At 37.3% G+C, this 18,997-nt stretch overlaps 1 protein-coding gene across 3 annotated transcripts in view; it reads left to right on the top strand.

Annotated features, from left to right (window-relative positions):
* ARMC3 (armadillo repeat containing 3) overlaps positions 1 to 18,561 on the top strand; it is a 59,293-nt gene extending 40,732 nt beyond the window's left edge. The window contains exons 11-18 of one of the 3 annotated variants that reach the window (XM_030504637.1): positions 147 to 396; positions 1,572 to 1,708; positions 5,153 to 5,321; positions 6,229 to 6,329; positions 7,405 to 7,497; positions 12,583 to 12,780; positions 15,245 to 15,407; positions 16,911 to 18,561. In XM_030504637.1, coding sequence (XP_030360497.1) covers positions 147 to 396; positions 1,572 to 1,708; positions 5,153 to 5,321; positions 6,229 to 6,329; positions 7,405 to 7,497; positions 12,583 to 12,780; positions 15,245 to 15,407; positions 16,911 to 17,120 — 1,321 coding nt within the window. In that variant the 3' untranslated portion in view covers positions 17,121 to 18,561. Of the gene's footprint in view, positions 1 to 146; positions 397 to 1,571; positions 1,709 to 5,152; positions 5,322 to 6,228; positions 6,330 to 7,404; positions 7,498 to 12,582; positions 12,781 to 15,202; positions 15,408 to 16,910 lie in introns of all 3 variants that reach the window. The other 2 variants (XM_030504630.1, XM_030504645.1) reach the window with 2 other exon arrangements.
* The last annotated feature ends 436 nt before the right edge of the window (positions 18,562 to 18,997 follow it).

Here is an 18,997-nt window from a genome sequence, read left to right as displayed (position 1 = left end):
ATAAATTACATATATATACACACACACTTACATATATATAAAAATACTGAAATGTAATACTAATTTATTTGATACATATAGCACACTAGGAAAAAAAAACAGTCCTAAAATAACAAAGGTTTTTTTTTATTCCTTCATTTTGCTAGTGCCGTTGCTGAGGCTGAAGGAATTGAGCCATTATTAAATACCTTGTATGCACAGCGAGATGGAACCATTGCTAATGCTGCTACAGTGCTAACAAATCTGGCTATGCAAGAGCCATTACGTGTAAATATCCAGAACCGTGGTATTATGAGTGTGCTTGCAGAACCGTTGCGCTCGACCAACAGCCAAGTGCAAAGCAAAGCAGCATTCGCTGTGGCTGTATTTGGTTGTGATGCTGATGCAAGAACTGAGGTAAAGCTGCTCTTCTGGGCTGTGGTTATTTTATGACATTTCTAGATCCTGAGGTTGCTCTTATGCTTACCTAGAATCTTTTTATTTTGTGCCTGTCCTAAAAGTCCCAGGCTTTCTAGATAGTAACTAATTTTTCACTTTTATCATAGGTTTGTTCAGCTGAATTTAGCTCAGTTTGTCATGAGAACTTGGAAAGGGTTTTCTCTAATTTCTATGTTTACTGTTATATTTGCTTGCACCAAATTAATGTTTTACAGCTTTTCAGTGGCTTTGATGAGCTTGAACAAGGGCTATATCTTAATCCTCATGTTTACGGCTTTTCAGCTGCAACTGTCATCTGAACTTTGAAGATGAGAAGTTCTGCCCTCTTTCCTCTGCAATAGAACAAAGAAGTTCTATTGCCCATTTTCAAGGCCTGAACGTCAGTGCGTGACCTTGATTGATAAGATACTGCATGTACATGGAGTAAATGTAATTCAGGCAAAACTCAAAATATAATTAATCCCTTGATCAGTGGCATCCAGCAAGTTGAACTTCTCACTGTTTATCAATGGTCACACTATTTTCTTTTCATAAATAAGGATGATCTTATGTGCATTCATAGATCATAAGCTGGGTTTTTCTCATGGGTCAAGGCTGTTAATTAGGACATGAATAAGGGGCATAGATAATTAATCTACCTCTTTCAGTGTCCTTAAAATGTCTTTCTCTTCAAAAATCAAATGAGCAATATTTCCTCCAGCGTGTATAGGAAAGATATTGTAGTACACAAGAGAATAGGATGTTAATAAGATTGTCATACATACAATACAATACAAATTCAAATATATTGTGATGTAAATTAGTTGCTAGGAAGCAATGGAACACAGAAAAAGCTGTGTAACACTCTGTGGCAGTCTGGGGTTGCATAGTCTCCTCAGTTTCCATACCACGATCTAATAACTGAAAAGCGAGGCAGAGCCAGAAGGGATGTGTGCCTTGTACCACTTTGAAGCTTGCTTCAGCTCCAGTCTATGCCAAGTTCACAGAAGCATAGAATCCCCATGAATGGTCTTTCTAGCAGGCCAGCATAGCTCGTCTACAAGGCTTGAATGTTTCAGAAGGTGAATTTCACAGGCAGTTCTTGTTGGGATAAATGAAATATGTAAGAGGCAACATCATTTTTTTTTTTCTAGATAAGAGATGCAGGTGGACTGGGACCACTCGTTGAATTGCTGCATTCTAAGATTGAAGAAGTCAGAAGAAATGCCTGTTGGGCTGTTATGATCTGTGCAGGCGATGAACTAACTGCTGTTGAACTATGCAGGCTAGGGTGAGTAGAAATAGTATTGAGGAGCAGAGGGAAGATTTTGATACAATAATTCTATTAAGTCAATCTTTACACGTTTATAGCAGAATAATAAAGTTAAGCTATACTTCTTGGTAAGCAGAAACTACTTATGCACTACTGATGTTATAGATGAAATGGTGTTGATTTTAAGTAACAGAAGGCTTAAGAAAAAATGTAAGCCTGAAAAGAGACCTTGTCTGGAGTTATTAAAATGTTTATTGTTTCTGTGACTGAGTTGGGCTTTATATTGAAGGTGTGCTTATATCAGTCAAAATTAGGGACTACAGTGCCTCATACATATGAAACTGAAATTAAAGTTTTGGGCTAAGTTCAATATACAGTAAATTGTATTTAATACACACAGGCTAAATTTGATTTACAAGCTCTGGTTAACTGCAGGTGTGCTGAAGTATCACATTAAAACCCTCTACTTTATTCCTTCTAAGTTCAGGTTCCATACATTAATATCGGAATTACAAAAGCTGTTTTAAGTTATAAGAATTACGACACAGGCCTCCTTATACAGGGTGACTCTTAGTTACTGTTAAAATATATGTAATTGCCCTGCTCCCTCTGCTGGACACTTCTCTGATTACTACACAGATACTTAAAATCTATCTGTGAGGGAATTCTGCAGAGTGAGAATCTCAGAAATTTAGGTCAGGAGGGGACGTCAAAGGAGATGTTATCCATGTGCCCACTGTAAGACTGGATCAGGTACACTAACATATTTTTGCTTGTTCAGTGCCAATACCAATTCCGAGGTAGGGTTCACAACTTCCCAAAGTAACTTGTTCCAGTGCTGGAGTTTCCTTACAATTAGAAAGAGTTTCTGACTTCTGAATGTCCCTTGCAGCAAATCAGTACAACTATGTGTTGTCCTGCTATCAGTGGGATTGAACAACCATCTTTTTATAGCAATTTGAGTTTAACTTACTGGATTTTCTCATGTTCCATGTCCCTCTCTCAGTTTTCTTTTCATGACAAAGTAAAAGTGTTAAACTTCTTTTTGGTTTGAAATCTTGTATAATTTTGTCACACATCCCTGAATCTCTCTCATTTTATTTTTGCAATTTTGAAGTGCTGTCTCCCAGCCAGGATGAGGTACTTCAGCTGAGGTCATACCACCATCAAATAAAGCTCAGTAATTATTTTCTATATCTTGCATATAGCACTGTTCTTATTTAAGCCCTTCTGTCTGACAGTATTAGAGTAGGACTCTAATTTATGTGTCCTTCCAGTCTGACAGCATATTATTGATAATAATGGATTAAGCATAGTTTTTCAACCTGTCAGGCATTACTTCATGTTATTTTCATGTAGATCGTATTTCCCCGACTTGCTTATGAGTATTCAAGTAGGAATATGTGAAAAGACTTATTAAAGTCAAAACATATCTCAAATTCAACTCATATCTCATGTCTTCTACTTCTGCCTATATGTTAAGTCAGTTACCGTATCACAGAAAGGATTAGATTGGCTTTACATGATTTATTCTTGACAAACGCAAAATGGCTATTTCTTATCTCTTGTTGCTTGCAAACTGATAGCTTAATAATTTGATATGGTGTTCCATGGACACTGAAATTTGGCTGAATTATCTCCATTATAACTTCCTTGTTCTTCGTTTTTCAAATGTAGATAGTATCTTTGCCCTTCTCCACTCCCCTGGCACCTAGCCTGCCTTCACTGAATTTTCAAATACAATTATAAACAGTTCAGAGGTTGCTTTTGCCAATTCATAGAGCAGTGTGGGGTAAATGTCCTCAGGGGCTGCTAACTTTGTCTCCTCAAACTTATTCTAGACATACTAAGCCTACTGTTTCTACCTCCTTTGTTAATATAACTGGAGGCATCTGCTTGCAACCTTTTTATGAAAACTGAAGCAAAAAAGGCACCAGACACTTCAGTCTTTTCTGTGCCATCTGTTACGAGTTTTCTTCCCACACTGAGTAATAGGCCTACATTTCCTTCTCTGACTTGTAACATATGAAATGTTTATTTTTGTTTCAGTCCCTGAATAGCTGTCTCACTTTGCCTGTGGGTCTTTTGGGTTTATCCCTTACTTTTTCTTTTCGGAAGTGTCAGTGTTTCCATTTCTGTACGAGTTGGTTTTTTTGTTTTCAGGTCTTCACAGAATTTTTGGTGCAGCTTTATTTGTCCATTTTTGTCTTTCTTCCATATGAGGGTAATGTGCCATTGTGCCTGTAATGTCATCTGTTTTAGACACTGCTGTACACACTAGCTTTTCCGTATTCATTTTTTCCCCTTTAAAATTCTCTGCATTACTTGCTGGTTACCTGACTTTGGTGCAGTATGCTGTATGACAAATAGCCTGTACTGCTCTTCCACTATCTTCTCCCATTGTTCTCTTCTAAAAGAGAGGGTTGTCATTTGCCTTGCCTGAAAAACTTATTCTCTGGAATTCATCTGACATACCTTCAGAAGTCTATGTGGTAAATGTCCACAGCTGAGGCTCCCTATGTAGTTCACAGAGCGAAATAGGCAGCATAAACATGGAGTTCATTATATTTATATATATATAAAATTGATTCCTTAGGATGCGAAGAATGTCTGCATGTGTGTATAGACACACACAGATATAAATTTGAATATGTACACACACATATAAATATATTGCCCTATTTCTTCCTGTTCTTTTTCATTCCTAAACAGTTCCAAAACTGCAGTGTGCTATGTTCTCCTCATTCAGCTTCCTTTATCTTCTTAGTGAGCTTTTTCTAAGTTTTTCAGGTCAGAAGTTATCAGTATGTGGGTTTCAGCACCAGAAGCAGCTGAATAAATTAATTCCTGTACTCCAGTACTGTCACATGACTTTTTGTTTCTACCCTCATGCTGCAAAAATCCTGCCATCCTGGTGGTGCTGACACAACTGCTTGTGTTTCCATGCTCAACTGCGTTTACCAAACCTCTGCCAACTGTGCCTCCCCGAATACAGTAACAGTCCTAAACCAGAAGGATTCACACACTAGTATTGCATAACTGGAATCTGCAAATTGCGTTGCAACATTGCAAGTTGAAGGGAGAGACATTCCCTGAACTGTATCTTATGGTCAGCTCTGAACATTATTCCTTCTACTCTACTTTTACATCCTTCTTTTTCTCAAGTTCTCTGTGGTGCTTAACATCCTTCTGGTATAAGGTTGTGGCATCCTCTCCATGTTTCTTTCTATAACAGTTTAACTGCCTAAAGGAATTGCTTTTGACCACTGCAGGGCATTTTTCTCCCCTAGAGAAAGAATTCTGTGCAGCACAGCCAGCTCCTTGCTGGCCCAGGGGGCACAAGGCTAGCACTTGGAAATTAATCTGTCTTGGCCTTGGTAATGCTGAAAACTAACTCTGGACTGTATAATAACAATTAATTGGTATTTAATGATGAATTAGCCTTTGTATTTTGTTTAACAGTGCTTTAGATATCCTAGAAGAAATTAATCTATCAATAAGCCGCAAAAATAACTTCAGTGAAGCTGCTCTAGAAAAGCTACTTGATAACAATCTTTCCCAAAAGTACAGCCAGATGGGATATTTATCATCAAATAATATCATTACTGATGGATTCTACGATTGTGGTCAGGTAAGCTACTTTAAATAAATTACTCTTCTTAGAAAGAGTAAAATTTTCTTATTGATTTAGAAAGAGTACTACAGCAAAAGCCAGAATCTAGCTATGTAAAATACTTTCTTTTCTTGTCCTGAAGTTTCCCAACTTTTATACTAATTTCTTTTGATTATCTTTCTTCATGGATGAAATCTCATCATCTTCATGTTATCCCCCAGTTGTGATCTTCTTCCCAATCCTATGTAAGCTGTGCAGACATAGTTCCTTTCCAGATCCTTTCTCAGACTTTAGTTCTTCCGGTCTCTTTCCTTAATATCTCTTTCCTAAATACTAACGTTACACTGAACGACCTATGGACTTCTTGTTTATTTTTACATAAAGAAGTAAAGAGTTCATATTCTCACCTTGGCCATGACCCTTTCTCTCACAAAGCAGTGTTTAGATATAAAGAATGACTCCAGTACCACTTGTTAGTGCTGTGTTCAGTTTAAATCCAAGAAGGACTTTTCAAAATGCCCAAATTAATTAGGAATACCAGTCTGACTGAAAATCAGTGAAATAACTGCTCCTAAAGCACTTGGTTACATTTGAAAAATCCGTCCTATATTGTAAAGCCTTCAGAGGCAGGAACTTCTCAATATTCTACCACTATCTGGAATGCAACAATAGTAGTAACAATAGTGACAATAACTACAAATTAAATTATTTATAAGCAATCTTTTTGAAGAAAATTGACAAAGAAAATGCAAATGAAGAACAAAACAATTTCACTTATTTTGAATGACTTTATAAAGTCTCATGTAAGTCTTCTGTTCAAGATTATGAATTTTAAATTTCTCTATAGAGATCTTCTAAATATATTTTTTTCTCTTCATCTTTAACCAAACAGAACACCTTTTCTTCTATGCTAATTTTCTTCTAGATAAAACCTGGAATGAAATTTTCATCTCTGGAGGAATTGAGTATGCAAGCTCTTACTGACCGTCGGGCCATAATCTTCATTAATGCTAAACCACAAGAAGAGTGAGTCAGGTTTGATCTACTAATTTACTGTGATAGCTCATCTTTTCCATCATTTCCACTGATTCCAGTACAAACTACATAGTCTATATATGTATACACATATATAAAATAGATTTATTTTAATCCCTAGCTTTATGTCCTAGAAGGCAAGATATTTCTATTTTGGAAAATAAGAATTTAGAAAATAACTTTTTTTCCCTCTAGACAGGAAAGATTTATTCAGTTGAGTTGCTTTTTTTCACTTAGTCATTAAGACTTATTCATTTAACACCCTTTGATTCCTGATGGTGGGACACCCAGTGTTGTATTAGTTATTACAAAGCTTGTCATCTGCGATAATAATTATGTCATCTAAGCTGAATGTCAATATGCAACAACGGAACCTATGATTTGATGATACTCTTGTACAGACAAATGCATGGAATTTTAAGCACAACATCCGAAGAGGCAGGACAAAGCCAAGCATCCTGCTTTCAGGCTTGATATAGAACCTGTGTCTGTTCCTTCTCTGTTTAAGTTGAAGCCAGCCTAACAAATCTTCTTAGATTTGAATGCAGGAAGTTGGTATTTGGCTTGTTTAACTGGGAGTCACTTCCTGTAAACAGTCTCACAGATCAAAGAATGCTCTACCAATATTTTGCAAGTCCAAAACCTTTTTCTCTGTCAACACATCACATATTTGGTTAACAGTATCATTAGCTTCCCTTTTAAGCTTGTATATGACACCATAAAGATGTCTGAGAATATCTATAACAAATTAAACTTCCATGCTCTTTGTTGATCCCTAGAGTTGTCTTTAACTATTAGGTTTTCTTTCTTTGACTTTGATACAGCTTCTTGCCTTTGCACTTTGGCAGCAGTCTTACTTCCCAGTTACTTTTGTGTCCATCATTTGGTATTTGGTATTTCATTTTTGATCCCTGAATCAATATCTGGTTTATTAGTGGTTATGTTATTTCTTCCACTCATATACTTCCTATGAATATATTTATTGTCCTTTAAAATCAGAACTCCATTTTCATAGCTTAATATGCAAATACTAACTAACATGCAAAAATATCTTGTTCCATTTCAGTCTTCCAGTAGAGGAGAAGGCACACGATTCATCTCATGAACAAACTGTCTTGTCACCGTCTGTTTCAAGAAAAAGCAGTAGAGAGAAAACAAGGTATGGCTTTAAAATTTACTACTTTTCAATATTCTGTTATTGCTCTAACATTAGAAATAGAATTCTGATTGAAAATAGTGAAAGACAGTTTTTGAATGGAGTACAAATGCTCAAATACAATGTTAAATATGTTTTTGTAGTCTTTCTTTCACCTGCTAATTGCTGTAGTCTTCCTTTTCTATCTTAGTAATTATTTGTCCTCCTCCCCATGCTTTCTTAGAACATCTCCTGTTTATTTGGCTGGTTTTCCTTTCAATATCCCTTGGAGGCAGTGAAATGATGTTATTTTACAGCTTAACAACCAAGATACAGGGAAACTAGGGTAGAAGTTCGTTCTCAATTTAGAACCTAGACCCACAAAAAGTTCCTACACTGCCTACATGCATCCTTATTTCTAGATTAGATTTCTTCCAGTGAAATTTCATACATGACTAAAAGCTGAGAAGGGTGTGCTCAGAACTGTCAGAACTGTTTTGACAGCAACAAGCCTAAAACTGCCTCGCTCTTGCAGGGCTCCCTCTGACCCATACAATGCACACATGCAATCCTGCAGTATTCTCTGTAGAACTGACCTGGTAGGCATGTCTGCTTCTACCAAATAGGTCAGAGCCTCTAGCCTTGTGGAAGGAAATTAATTTCTTCCCTTTACAGAAAGAGGGTTTGATCCTGTCCTTCCCACATGCAGGTAGCTGATCACAAGATATTTGGGGTTTAGCAGTCTCTTTCTGGTTTGTTGTAGCTGTTCACTAACAATGAGGTGGAATGAACAGAGCTTTCTACTTCAGCTGTTAGGGTGCTTAACTGAGAGAGTAGAGACCAAAGACTAGTCATTGTCTTGATGACTTTTAATATAAAATACTTAACCCTTAGTTTGTTCCTGTGGAAAAAAATTGAACCATGATCCCCCAACTGTGGTTTATATAAAACAGCAGCACAATCATGACCACAACAGTGCCTTTCAGAGAAGGCAGGTGTACATGCCTAATTACAGAGAAATTTTCAGGATTACCAAACTGGTTCAAATAGAGCCTCCTTGACATTGATGGGATGATATCTAGCCCTTGATAGGAACGTGATGTAACCTACAACTCTCCTTGGTTTTTCTGTAAGCTAACTTAATGAGCTGACCATTTATCATGCTGGTTTCTGTGGGTCCCAGTCCTGACTTCCTGATTTTTCTTGGTTTATGGTATAGGGAGTCCCCTCAGGGCTGTGAATGTGATGTCAGTGGTGGGCATTACAAAATGCTAAGTGCTACAGGGTCGGAAAAAAAAAAAACCACAGGAGAGATGGCATGCCTGTTGTAGGAACTGAAGTACTACGTTTACAATTTTTAGCTTGGAACTCACCCATGAACTGTGATATGTCTGTACAGGCATTTTATTAATAGAGATAATGGCTGATTTCTCAGACTGCTTCTATATTTCTGTGTATCTATGTATCTGTGCTGGAGACATGAAATCTGCAGTAGGAAAGTCAAGAGAAAATTCAAACCTGCTTTGTGATCTCAATAGTTCAACGGTATGTCCAATGGAGGAAAAGCGAGAGTCATCTGGACAATGGTGTTCACTCAACAAAACCAGCACTAGAGAAAAAGGCTTGATGTATTATACTTTGAATTACATGTCTATCAGCTTGTTTAGAACTGACATGCAAATTGTTGACAATAGCTACTGACTGTGAAGGGTTGAGGTTCTGACTTAAATCAGGACCTGAACTGTGAGGTAAGTCTATCCACTTGACTTGTGGATCCATCTATTGACTTACAAGGCAGACATTTACATTTGACTAGTTATTATTTGGACTGCAAGCACGTCTGGAATTCAGTTTAAATAATTTCATAGTAGATACCTGAAATGGATCATATGAATTGCACTGTGGAAGGTTCCCATTTCAGGATGCAAAAGAGTAGATACTGCATCTTGAGTGTCTTACCAGGCATGTTCTAGCTTCTGCTCATTTAGCAGGTCCTCCTGAAGCCCAGCATGCTCTGGTCATGACGCACCATGCAATGCCAGTTTACTCAAAGGGAGCAGGAGGCAAGGGGAGACATCGAGCCCCAGTTATGTTTGCTCTGCACCAGTGGGGGATTCCTTCATCTCAGAAGATGCTCTAGAGCCATGGACCATTTTACAAAGTCTCAAGCATCTGTGCAAAGCTTAGAGACCTGTTCTGACAAGATGTTTGTTTATTACAATGTGAGATGAGGATACCCTTGGATAGTTGCTTTTTAATCTAATTTATGTCAATTACACAGTAAATGACTGCTGGGTTAGCAGCAATAACTCTTTTGGAAAGCAAAAAATTTTCTTTATGAAAAAACCCCAAATACCTGGCTCGATTTCCCATAGTAAACTTGCAGGGATACAAAGACTTCTTTCTTCAAGTATGAAATAATTGCTTTTGAATGTCATGATCAAGTTGTATGATTTATAACCCCATTGTCATTCATTTTGAATCCATAATTCATACATCATTATTATTATTAATTTGTGAGATATACGGGAGTTACTTGAAGGTCAGTAGCTGACTCCAAGTCTCAAACATGCTTAGATTTTTTCCAACATATTTTTTTCCTTTGATCATACATTTCTGTTCATCAATATTTTGCAAAGTACTACTGAACACAGTTTAAAGCTATTGTTTTGAAAAAGTAAATCTACTTTATATAAACCACGGTTGAAAGCTAAAAGAAAGGGCAGTTATAATTGTCTGCTGGAAGTGTTTGAATTAGATGTAAAGGAATTGCCTAGTAGATAGGTTGATGTATTTCATGGGCAGATAGCAGCATTTTTAATCAAACAGTTGCATATCTGATACACACATTCACTGGGCTAAAATATGATGTTTAATGTAGACCGACAAATTTACATTTATTCTATGCTATGTTCCAGTACAGCATTTAAGGAGGTACTTTCCAGGGTTCATTTACTCCTTTTCTAAAGACAGCCAAGGGATTAAGCTATCTGAAAAAGGAAAGAAAATAGGTGTCATGGCTTTCTTTTAGTGGTAGGATATTTTATTGGGTTCTTCCTCATGCTGATTCTCTGGTGACCCACTGGACTTTTTTGCAATAGAAATCAGAAACATCTTGGAGACTGTTACCTGCCGTGAGTCCTTCTTTGCATATTCCTCTACATTCATGGCAAGTATTTGTCATGAGTAATAAGACAGCTTTGGGAAAGGGGAGTGATTTTTTTTCAGATGTCGTAATTTCCACTAGTAAATAAAATGGGGATAATAAAAGAGGACAGGAAAAAGATAGTAGATGTCTAGTGTAATGGTTACTGGTTATTTTATAGCACTGTGCTATGAGACGCCACCTCCACAGTTCCTTAGGAGATAAGTATTAGACATGATGAACTGAAGAGTTGAGGAGTAAGGTGTGGAAGACAACCTTTAAGCAGCCATTCCACCAAGGAACCATAGTCATACCATAGTCATACCTGAGAGAAATAGGCAGCAGCAGAAAAAGCAAACAAATCACTGTTCAAACCTATCCCTCTCAGGTGTTTTCTTCCTGAAAACTGGAAAGAAGGAGAATAAGATTGATTCAAGAGTCATCTGAGTAGATAGGAATAGGAAACAGTTTTCTTTAAATAAATCATTCTTAAACATGATGTCTAAGTGTATAAATGGAAAAGTAGGTAGCTGTTTAATCTACCATTATAAGGTTCCCTGGCTATAGTTAGAAAGAGTCAAATTAGACAAAGAAAACTGTTTGTCTGCTTTTTTCAAGTATAAGTGTGATTAATAACCAGAATGGTTTACTTTACAGGGCGGTGAATTTTCTATAATTTTAAGATTAAATCTTAATTGGTTATCCTGCTAAAATAATGTGCTTTATGAAACCTCTGAAAAGGCCTTTTTGTGAATATAGTAAATCTCAATAGGTAAAAGAAAAGTTTGCAAAATATTCTGAATACAAATGGCTTGAATTAGACTACTGATAACAGTGTATGCCCTTCTGCTATGTCCATTGCCTTCCTTCTTAAGACTGCTGTTCATTGTCAAAATTTCAAAAATAATTTGAAGAGCATAAAATAATGATAGTGTGCCCTGGAGCCATGTACTCTAGTGATCCATCCTTTCTCTTTTTTTTTTCCCCTTTTTCCTTCCAAGAATGCCAGCAGTATTATGGATTTCAACAAATAAGCCAGAACTGTGAAACAAAGGAAAGAAATTTTGTCATGTTTCACAGTAGAATTATTCAACACGTATGCTGAAAAAAGATGTAATACTTATGAAGCACAAGTTCCACGTGTTCCCACAAATGAAAAATCCTAAACTGTGTGATTGTATAGATCTTAATGATATCTCTGTTAAGATTCTGGTTTTGTAGTTGCTACATAACTTGTGAAATGCACAGTATTCAATCTAAGCAGAACAAGCATTTCATTTATACTTCTGCTAGGTGCTTACAATGCCTGTTCAGGATCACAGTCATTTTTCCGGTCCTGAGCATTAGTGAAATATACAGCATGTACAGTGAAAAAAGAGACAGAAAAAACACAGACTTCTTATAAAATCTTCATCTGACAAGCAGCATTGTAGTTTGCATAATGCTTGAAGTACATGGACTTACAAGTACAGACACTGCTGCCTGGTATGTCCTGTCAAAAATTTCGGCCATGCTCTTGATACCACTTGTTCCTTTATTTGAAATCCAGATTTCTATTAAGTAAAAACTCATTGGAGTCCATGATTTTTAGTTCATGTCCATATGGAACCAAACTGTAACTGTCTAAAGTGTTTCTGATGTGGATATATGTCTCTTCTCCTCTAGATAATCCATATATGTAAAAGGCATATCAGAGCTATAGGCAAAAATAAAATGGGAATTTACAGCAATATTAATATGAAGCTAGTGACACTTGGTTCCTAAATATCTCCTGAGGGCATGCTCCACAAGTGCTCTCTACAGCTTTGTAGATTTTAGAGTATTCATTATCAAGAGAAAAGATTTCTCCTAACTCCCCCTGCAATCTATTTGCCTAAAATGTTCTGTTGGAGAACTGCTGTATTTGAATTTGGACTTTAGAGATTACAGTATTCTAAATCAGTGTTCATTGTTTTCTATGTAAGAAAAGGGAAGGGGAAAAAAGAAGAGGAAAAGTCAAAAGAAGTTATTCAGATTCTATCTGCAGTCCAGGACAAAATAAATCTACAAAATACACGTTGGCTACCACCACCTGACCTCATTTTACTGGATTACATTAATGATGCTTCCAAAACAATTTTACCACTAACTACTACCTGGGAACAGGTTGTGGCTCTTGCACAGTGAGTATCAAATTACATTTCCATAAATAATACAAATAAGTTTAATTGGTAAAATAACTGTTTACTCATCTGAGGACAACTTTTCCAAATTTGTTATTTTCCCCATCCTAACTGGAATCCAAATCAGCTCTAGTCCAGAATTCTGCCATAATTTTACATTTTAGCTTCTTGTTTCTAATTTTGTTGGATTGGGTTTGTTTTTAAGAAAATATCACTTGCCACAAAAGGGTATAAATTTCCTACCTTTAAAATATTCATATGGACAATTTCCTTCCCCCGCCCCCCATTTATGTATCTATATTGATCCTTTCCAATGAACACATCAGCTGCATATGATATCATCAAGGAGCCAGAGAGACCCAGGAGCTGCAAAGCCTAAATGCACAAGCTAAACTAACCTAATAGTCGAGACTGTTGTAACTTGCATGTATCAATCATGTCTGTTCCTTCTCTTATGCTCTTTCTTGCCTACTTGGTTTGGAAGCCCCTCGAGACAGGATCCGTCTCATATTTTGTTTTCCTATAGAGCCAAAAGCATGAGACATTTTTCTAATGTAGTTTTTAGGTGCTACTGTAATTAATATCCTGATGATTTAATAGTGCCAGAATATTGCAATGGTGCGTGTACAGACTGTTGTTATCAATGTGTGATTCATTAGTTACACTGACTACTCAGCCTTGGCACCAATCACTGTCATCTCCAGGCAGTGTGTCTGCTTTCATCTTCTCCTTAGTTTAACCTTTACTATCTTAGCAGTTTCCTGGCTACCTCCTGAATCAGGAGAGTTTGGCGCCAGATCCCGCTGAGTCTCACAAAATCTGTTTCCTCTACTAACTCTCATTTTTAATGAAGTGGTCTAATGTGATAGGAGGAATGACTTTTCCGTTGGTTGCAAAATGTGACAGGACAGATACTCATCCTTTACTATCCAGCTGTGTATAAATCATGCTGCTGTCCTCAAGGTGGAATCCATAAAATGATCTTTCAATTCCGCTCTTCAAACACACCAATGAAATACTTGCAGGCACACAACCCAGCAAAACAATCACGGGAAACTTAAGTAGAATGTTTTCTGTGGGGATTTTTATGTGCACGTTCCATTTTAAGTGGCTGCCTGAATAGCGTGTGTTGAATAGGAAGGGGAGGAAGAGGCAGCTGCAGCAGCCCTCGGCAACCTGGCAGCTTGAGCAGGGTTCCTGCTGTGCTCACCGAGGAGGGAGCTGGGGTAGATGAAGGAACATGCAGCAGTGCTGGCTGCCTCCTTTTAAATAAACAGAACACATCTTTGTGCGCTCGTGGGAGCAGTGTGCCTGTAGGATCAAGAAGCTTTGCTCTCTTTACTGAGGGCTGGCTGTAGGCACAAGCAGCACAAGTGACTGCTTGGAGCCCTCCACTTCTTCAGGTTCACCCAGTAATTCCCAACTTCAAGATACCATGTCTGTCCTGCTCGGTGACAACTCCTCGTGCCCATGCTGTTGCAACCAGTACCACCTCAGGCCATAGGGTTTGAGAAATAAGGCCTCTGAAGCTGCCTTGCAAGTACTGTGTGGACAGAACATACACAGCTGCTGCAGAGGAGGTAATGCAGATCTTAGTTCGCTGTCTGAAGTAGTGGCTTGTGATTCTGTTGTGATTTAAACCCAAGACAGCTCTGCAACACCTTGTCCAGAGTGAGAGCCCTCAATAACAGTTGTACCTCTGGCTGAGGACTCTTAGAGGAACAAAGGTCTTTGCATACAGGGGCCATGCATAAAGGAGGTGAAGGTGTCTTAGAGACTTACAAATGGAGGCCTGGTCCTGTGTGTCCACAGTTGCCCAAAAGATGTGCTTTTGGAAGTGTCTGCACAGATTGTGAGGTCTGATCTTCTGTTTCTGTGACTAAGCCAATTCTTTTTCATGGATAAATACACACCTCTCACCTGCCAAATACTGGCTTCAATATAACAAAGCACATGCAGAAGCTGAAGTATCCTTTATGGATATAGTTGCTTTCCTATGTTGGGATCATTGCCTATGGCTTTAATTTTATCATATATTCTCATAACTTTATGACTATTTCAAACAAATGGCAGGGCTGGGGATTGTAATACATAGCTCACATAATCTGTTAGCTGTAAAGGTGAACACTAGCTTCTGAGCTATTTCCTCAGTAATTACACAGTTACTGATGCTTTTCTCTGAGGACTCTGCCTATACCAGAGCTCTTCAGAATCTCTGCTGACAGCAGTTGCACCTTGGGTTAGGTCTGTGGCAAATATGAACGACCTGAGTTATAGTTATCTGTGTTTAACAGCATATTTAAAATACAAGTTACTGAATTAAGAAAATATAGTGAGCACAGGAAAGTATTAAAGTCTTATATGTCATTCATGTATTGTTTATACACATTTAATTTTGGTACATTTTTGTGGTAAATACAAGAGGAATTATAGATGCAGCTGATGCTGGTATACACTGGAACAGGTTTGTTGCAGACAAGATGGGTGGCCCAATTGAAAGAGGCAAACTACATGACTTCAGCTGGGAACTTCACATAAGCGAAATAGAATTTGAACTGAAATGCAACGTTGTGCCTATCGGGAAAGTCAAAAAAGGGACATTCTACCACAGGGCTTTACTTTTCAAGGTACATTAACATTTATTTTACAACATAACATATTGATGTTAAATGGATATTATAAACTAAAGCATACTTGCATTGGTACAATATAATATTTATATTCATGTAAAATCTTTTGTATACACTTAAGTCATTTTTCACTCGCAAAGTTGATTTCCCAGTGAATGAAAGCCAGCATCGCTTCTTTCTGTAAACATTCTTGTTGTCATTAAATTGTCTTAAGTGATATCTGCAGAATACTTGATAAATGGCAAAAAGCCAAAATATTTGATTGGGAGTCAAAACATTTTACATTTTCTGTAAACTGTAAAATACTGAATTATGCAGCTTCCATTTTTTTCCATGCTGCAAATATAAACTTGTTGGGACAATTTTTATTTGGTATCTATCCAGTATTCTATGATAGTATGTAACAGCTTTTACGTTCTAGTTTCTTAAATTGGAAAGATTAATTTCTTCTGCCTGCATGTGAAGATATACTGGTGCAGCCTGCATATCTGTCCTATCCTTTTTCCTTGGCTGTTGGGTAGCTGGACTTTTCTTCTTCTTGGATGGAAAGGAAAGGAAAAGAGAAGCAAGGGCCTAGCACATTAAGTGCGAAGGACCTAGGAAACAGTACACAGGAGAAAAAGCACAATCCTAAATTTATTGTATCCATGGGGAGAGAAAGTTCCTGACATATTATATGAAGGTCTGAGGGCACGAATTAATTGTGCTGAAGCAGCACTGGTGTTCGCTTATCCTGCACTGTCCTAAGAAACCTTTGCAGGGACAGATCATCTCTCTTAAAGCCACAGCAGTGTAAGCATTGGATAGCCTTGTCCATTCATAACAAGTTAAAAATCTAACAGGATTTCATTCCTTCACAACAGATGCGTTCTGAAAAAGCAGTTTTTCAGCTGCAAATCATTATAGGTCTGTCAGTGATCGCACAGCACAGAGGAGAGGCAGGTGTTTCATCTAGCAGATGCTTGCCTCGCATTTCATTGCTTCCCACGTTTGCGGGGCTGAAAAGCGAGGAGTGTGTTTTGGAGCGAAGCAGCAGTCCTGAACTTACACTGATAGAAATGTTGCATTTTTACATTTAATATTTCATAGTAGCTATATGTGTGCAATACCTACACCTCATTGCCTGAATAGACAGTTCTTCAAAATGTTATTCAGAAGTAAGTCTTCCAACTAAAAAAACCCACATTGCTGGGCACTGTGGTTGTTGCACTTGATTTGAGATCTGAAGGACTGGCTGATAAACAAGAGTTAAAATTAGTACTTTTCATGTTCTGCATAGAATATGGTAAAAATAACATTCTTAAAGCCTACACTTTCTAAGTGGAACCAACAATAAAGATTCACAGTTTGGAAGACTTTAGAGATTTACAAAGACTGTTTCAGAAAAGCTCTTGGCCTTCCAGGTATTTCTTTTCTTTTTAAGCATCTCTTGGCCTTGCTTTATATCACAGAAGCTACATGTATTAACTGTGATTAACTCCTTTTTTCTTTTGGTTTTAGGCGATAGCAGACAGAATTGGCATTGGCTGTAGTTTAGTTCGTGGCAAGTACAACAGAGCTTGGAATGAAGTTAAACTCGTTGATGACTCTCCTCAAGGAATAACTGGGCTTCTGCTTCCCCCTCGCGAGTATATTGTAGATCTAATGTTTGAGCCAGGCCGTTTGATGAAAGAGGGCAGTGCAGAGGCAGATCAGTACAAACATATTTAATCATTTTGACAAATTTCACCAAAGTAGCTATTTTAAAGATGTTTGCAGTGCTAATATTTATGAAACATAAGGGGTTTCAGGTCCAGCTATCAAAAAGAAGCATAATTGATATGTTGTCCTAAATGTTTAATTAAACATATTTTAGGTATTCTACTTCAATGCTTAGAAATGTTAATTTTTCTGGTACTATTTTAAGACTAAACTGTAAAACTACAGATTAAAATTTGGTAGCTCAAGAATATTTGGTACGTGCTAACATTATAATGCTTATTAAATAGGTTTAAATTATATCCAAAATACAGTGTATTCTTTTTTTCTTATGTTCCTTCAACTCCCATGGACACTTATAGGAGTTATATGTCCATGAAGCAAGAAAATGTGACAGCTGGTGAAGTAACAAGTCACCTAAAAACAACTGGACTATTTTTTATGTGAAATAACTGAAGAACTGAGAATTAAAAGAACTGAGATAACAGTGTACTTTCAGCCTTGTAGAAAACATCCCATTTATATTTCTTAGAACTTGGCAGAGTTAATAATTACAGATAATAGCCTACTCTGGGTAAATACTGTTTGTCCTGGCACAGGGAAGACAGATGACTGATAAGTTACTGCTCGCAATCTCTATTTAAATTTTTTATTTTTCACTTGAAGATAAAATGGACTCTGAGAAGGCAGCAGATTTAGACAGGGAATTTGTATTTCTTGCAGCCTTGGGCAACATGATGTGGCTGCAGTGGGGGTGGTGCATCTAAGAGGCAAAACACTGGCTAGGACGCTCTGGTAAACACTTTCTGGTGAAACTGGAAGGAATGTACTGGAGTATTTCAGGGAGCACCACTACCAAGTGAGTTTACTGTGGGAAACTGAGAAAAAGACCTGTACAAAAGTTGGGCCAATGCACATTGTACAAAACTGCATCTCAGAAGACCAGAATGCCGCCAACAAAGCATTCACTTCCTGCCCACCAAAAATGTGATGAAAAAAATCTGGGGTTTGTGTAAGCACAGTCACTTGTATAGTCTGCTTTGGTTTGAGGAAGTTATATCTGTTGTATTCATTACTGCTTATGAGCATGATCCCACCACTCCCCCTCCTTCCTCCTCTGACATGCAGCATGATTTTCTGGTAGCCCTTTGGGGAACATTTTATCTCTCTGTTGTAAATTCACTTATATGGCCTCATGTTCATTTTTTACCTTATGTTCAGCAGTACTCCAGCCATCAGAATGAAAAAAGAACTCTGGAAGCAAAATACATGATATGCTAGCAGAAGCCAGTGGAAGGTGAGGATGTGTTTCTTATCATTGCTATGTAGCAGGTAGGGGACTGATGAACAGTCATATGCTCTCACTGAGAGGCATGAGTTGGTATAGAAACCTGCAACCTTAAAAGTGTAGTAGATGGAAGTAAAATAAGAATTAATTTCCTACTAGCTATCATTTTGTATAGTTTTCCTACATCGGAATTTCATTATTTTGTATTGGAACCATAATGTTCAAGTGAGACTTACGCTGTTTGAGGAGGTCTTGAAAAACAAAGTAATTTCTGTTGTTTCTAATAAAAGTCAATATTAAAAAAAAAAAAATGACAAAATGTAAGTTTGTCAAAATAAAAGTTGGGAAACTTCTGTTCTGGACATAGAAGCTGGCTTTACATAAAATGATTAGCTAAGCAATGAAAAATACTACACGACCTCGTAGAATGCAGGATTTGATGATCCAAAAATGTTGGATGAAGGTTGGTTTATGTCTTTCACAATTTTTAGCTTTATATTATCTGAATTCCATCACTTCAAAATTGTAATGCACTTGGGTGTCAGAAATAAGATCTAGGTAGAATATAAACACTTAAATCCCAAATCGTTACTTTGGAAAC

The sequence above is a fragment of the Strigops habroptila genome, chromosome 1 (assembly GCF_004027225.2).
Source record: "Strigops habroptila isolate Jane chromosome 1, bStrHab1.2.pri, whole genome shotgun sequence".
NCBI lineage: Eukaryota > Metazoa > Chordata > Aves > Psittaciformes > Psittacidae > Strigops > Strigops habroptila.
Note: the sequence above shows the minus strand (reverse complement) of the source record. Positions and strands in the feature narration are given on the sequence as shown.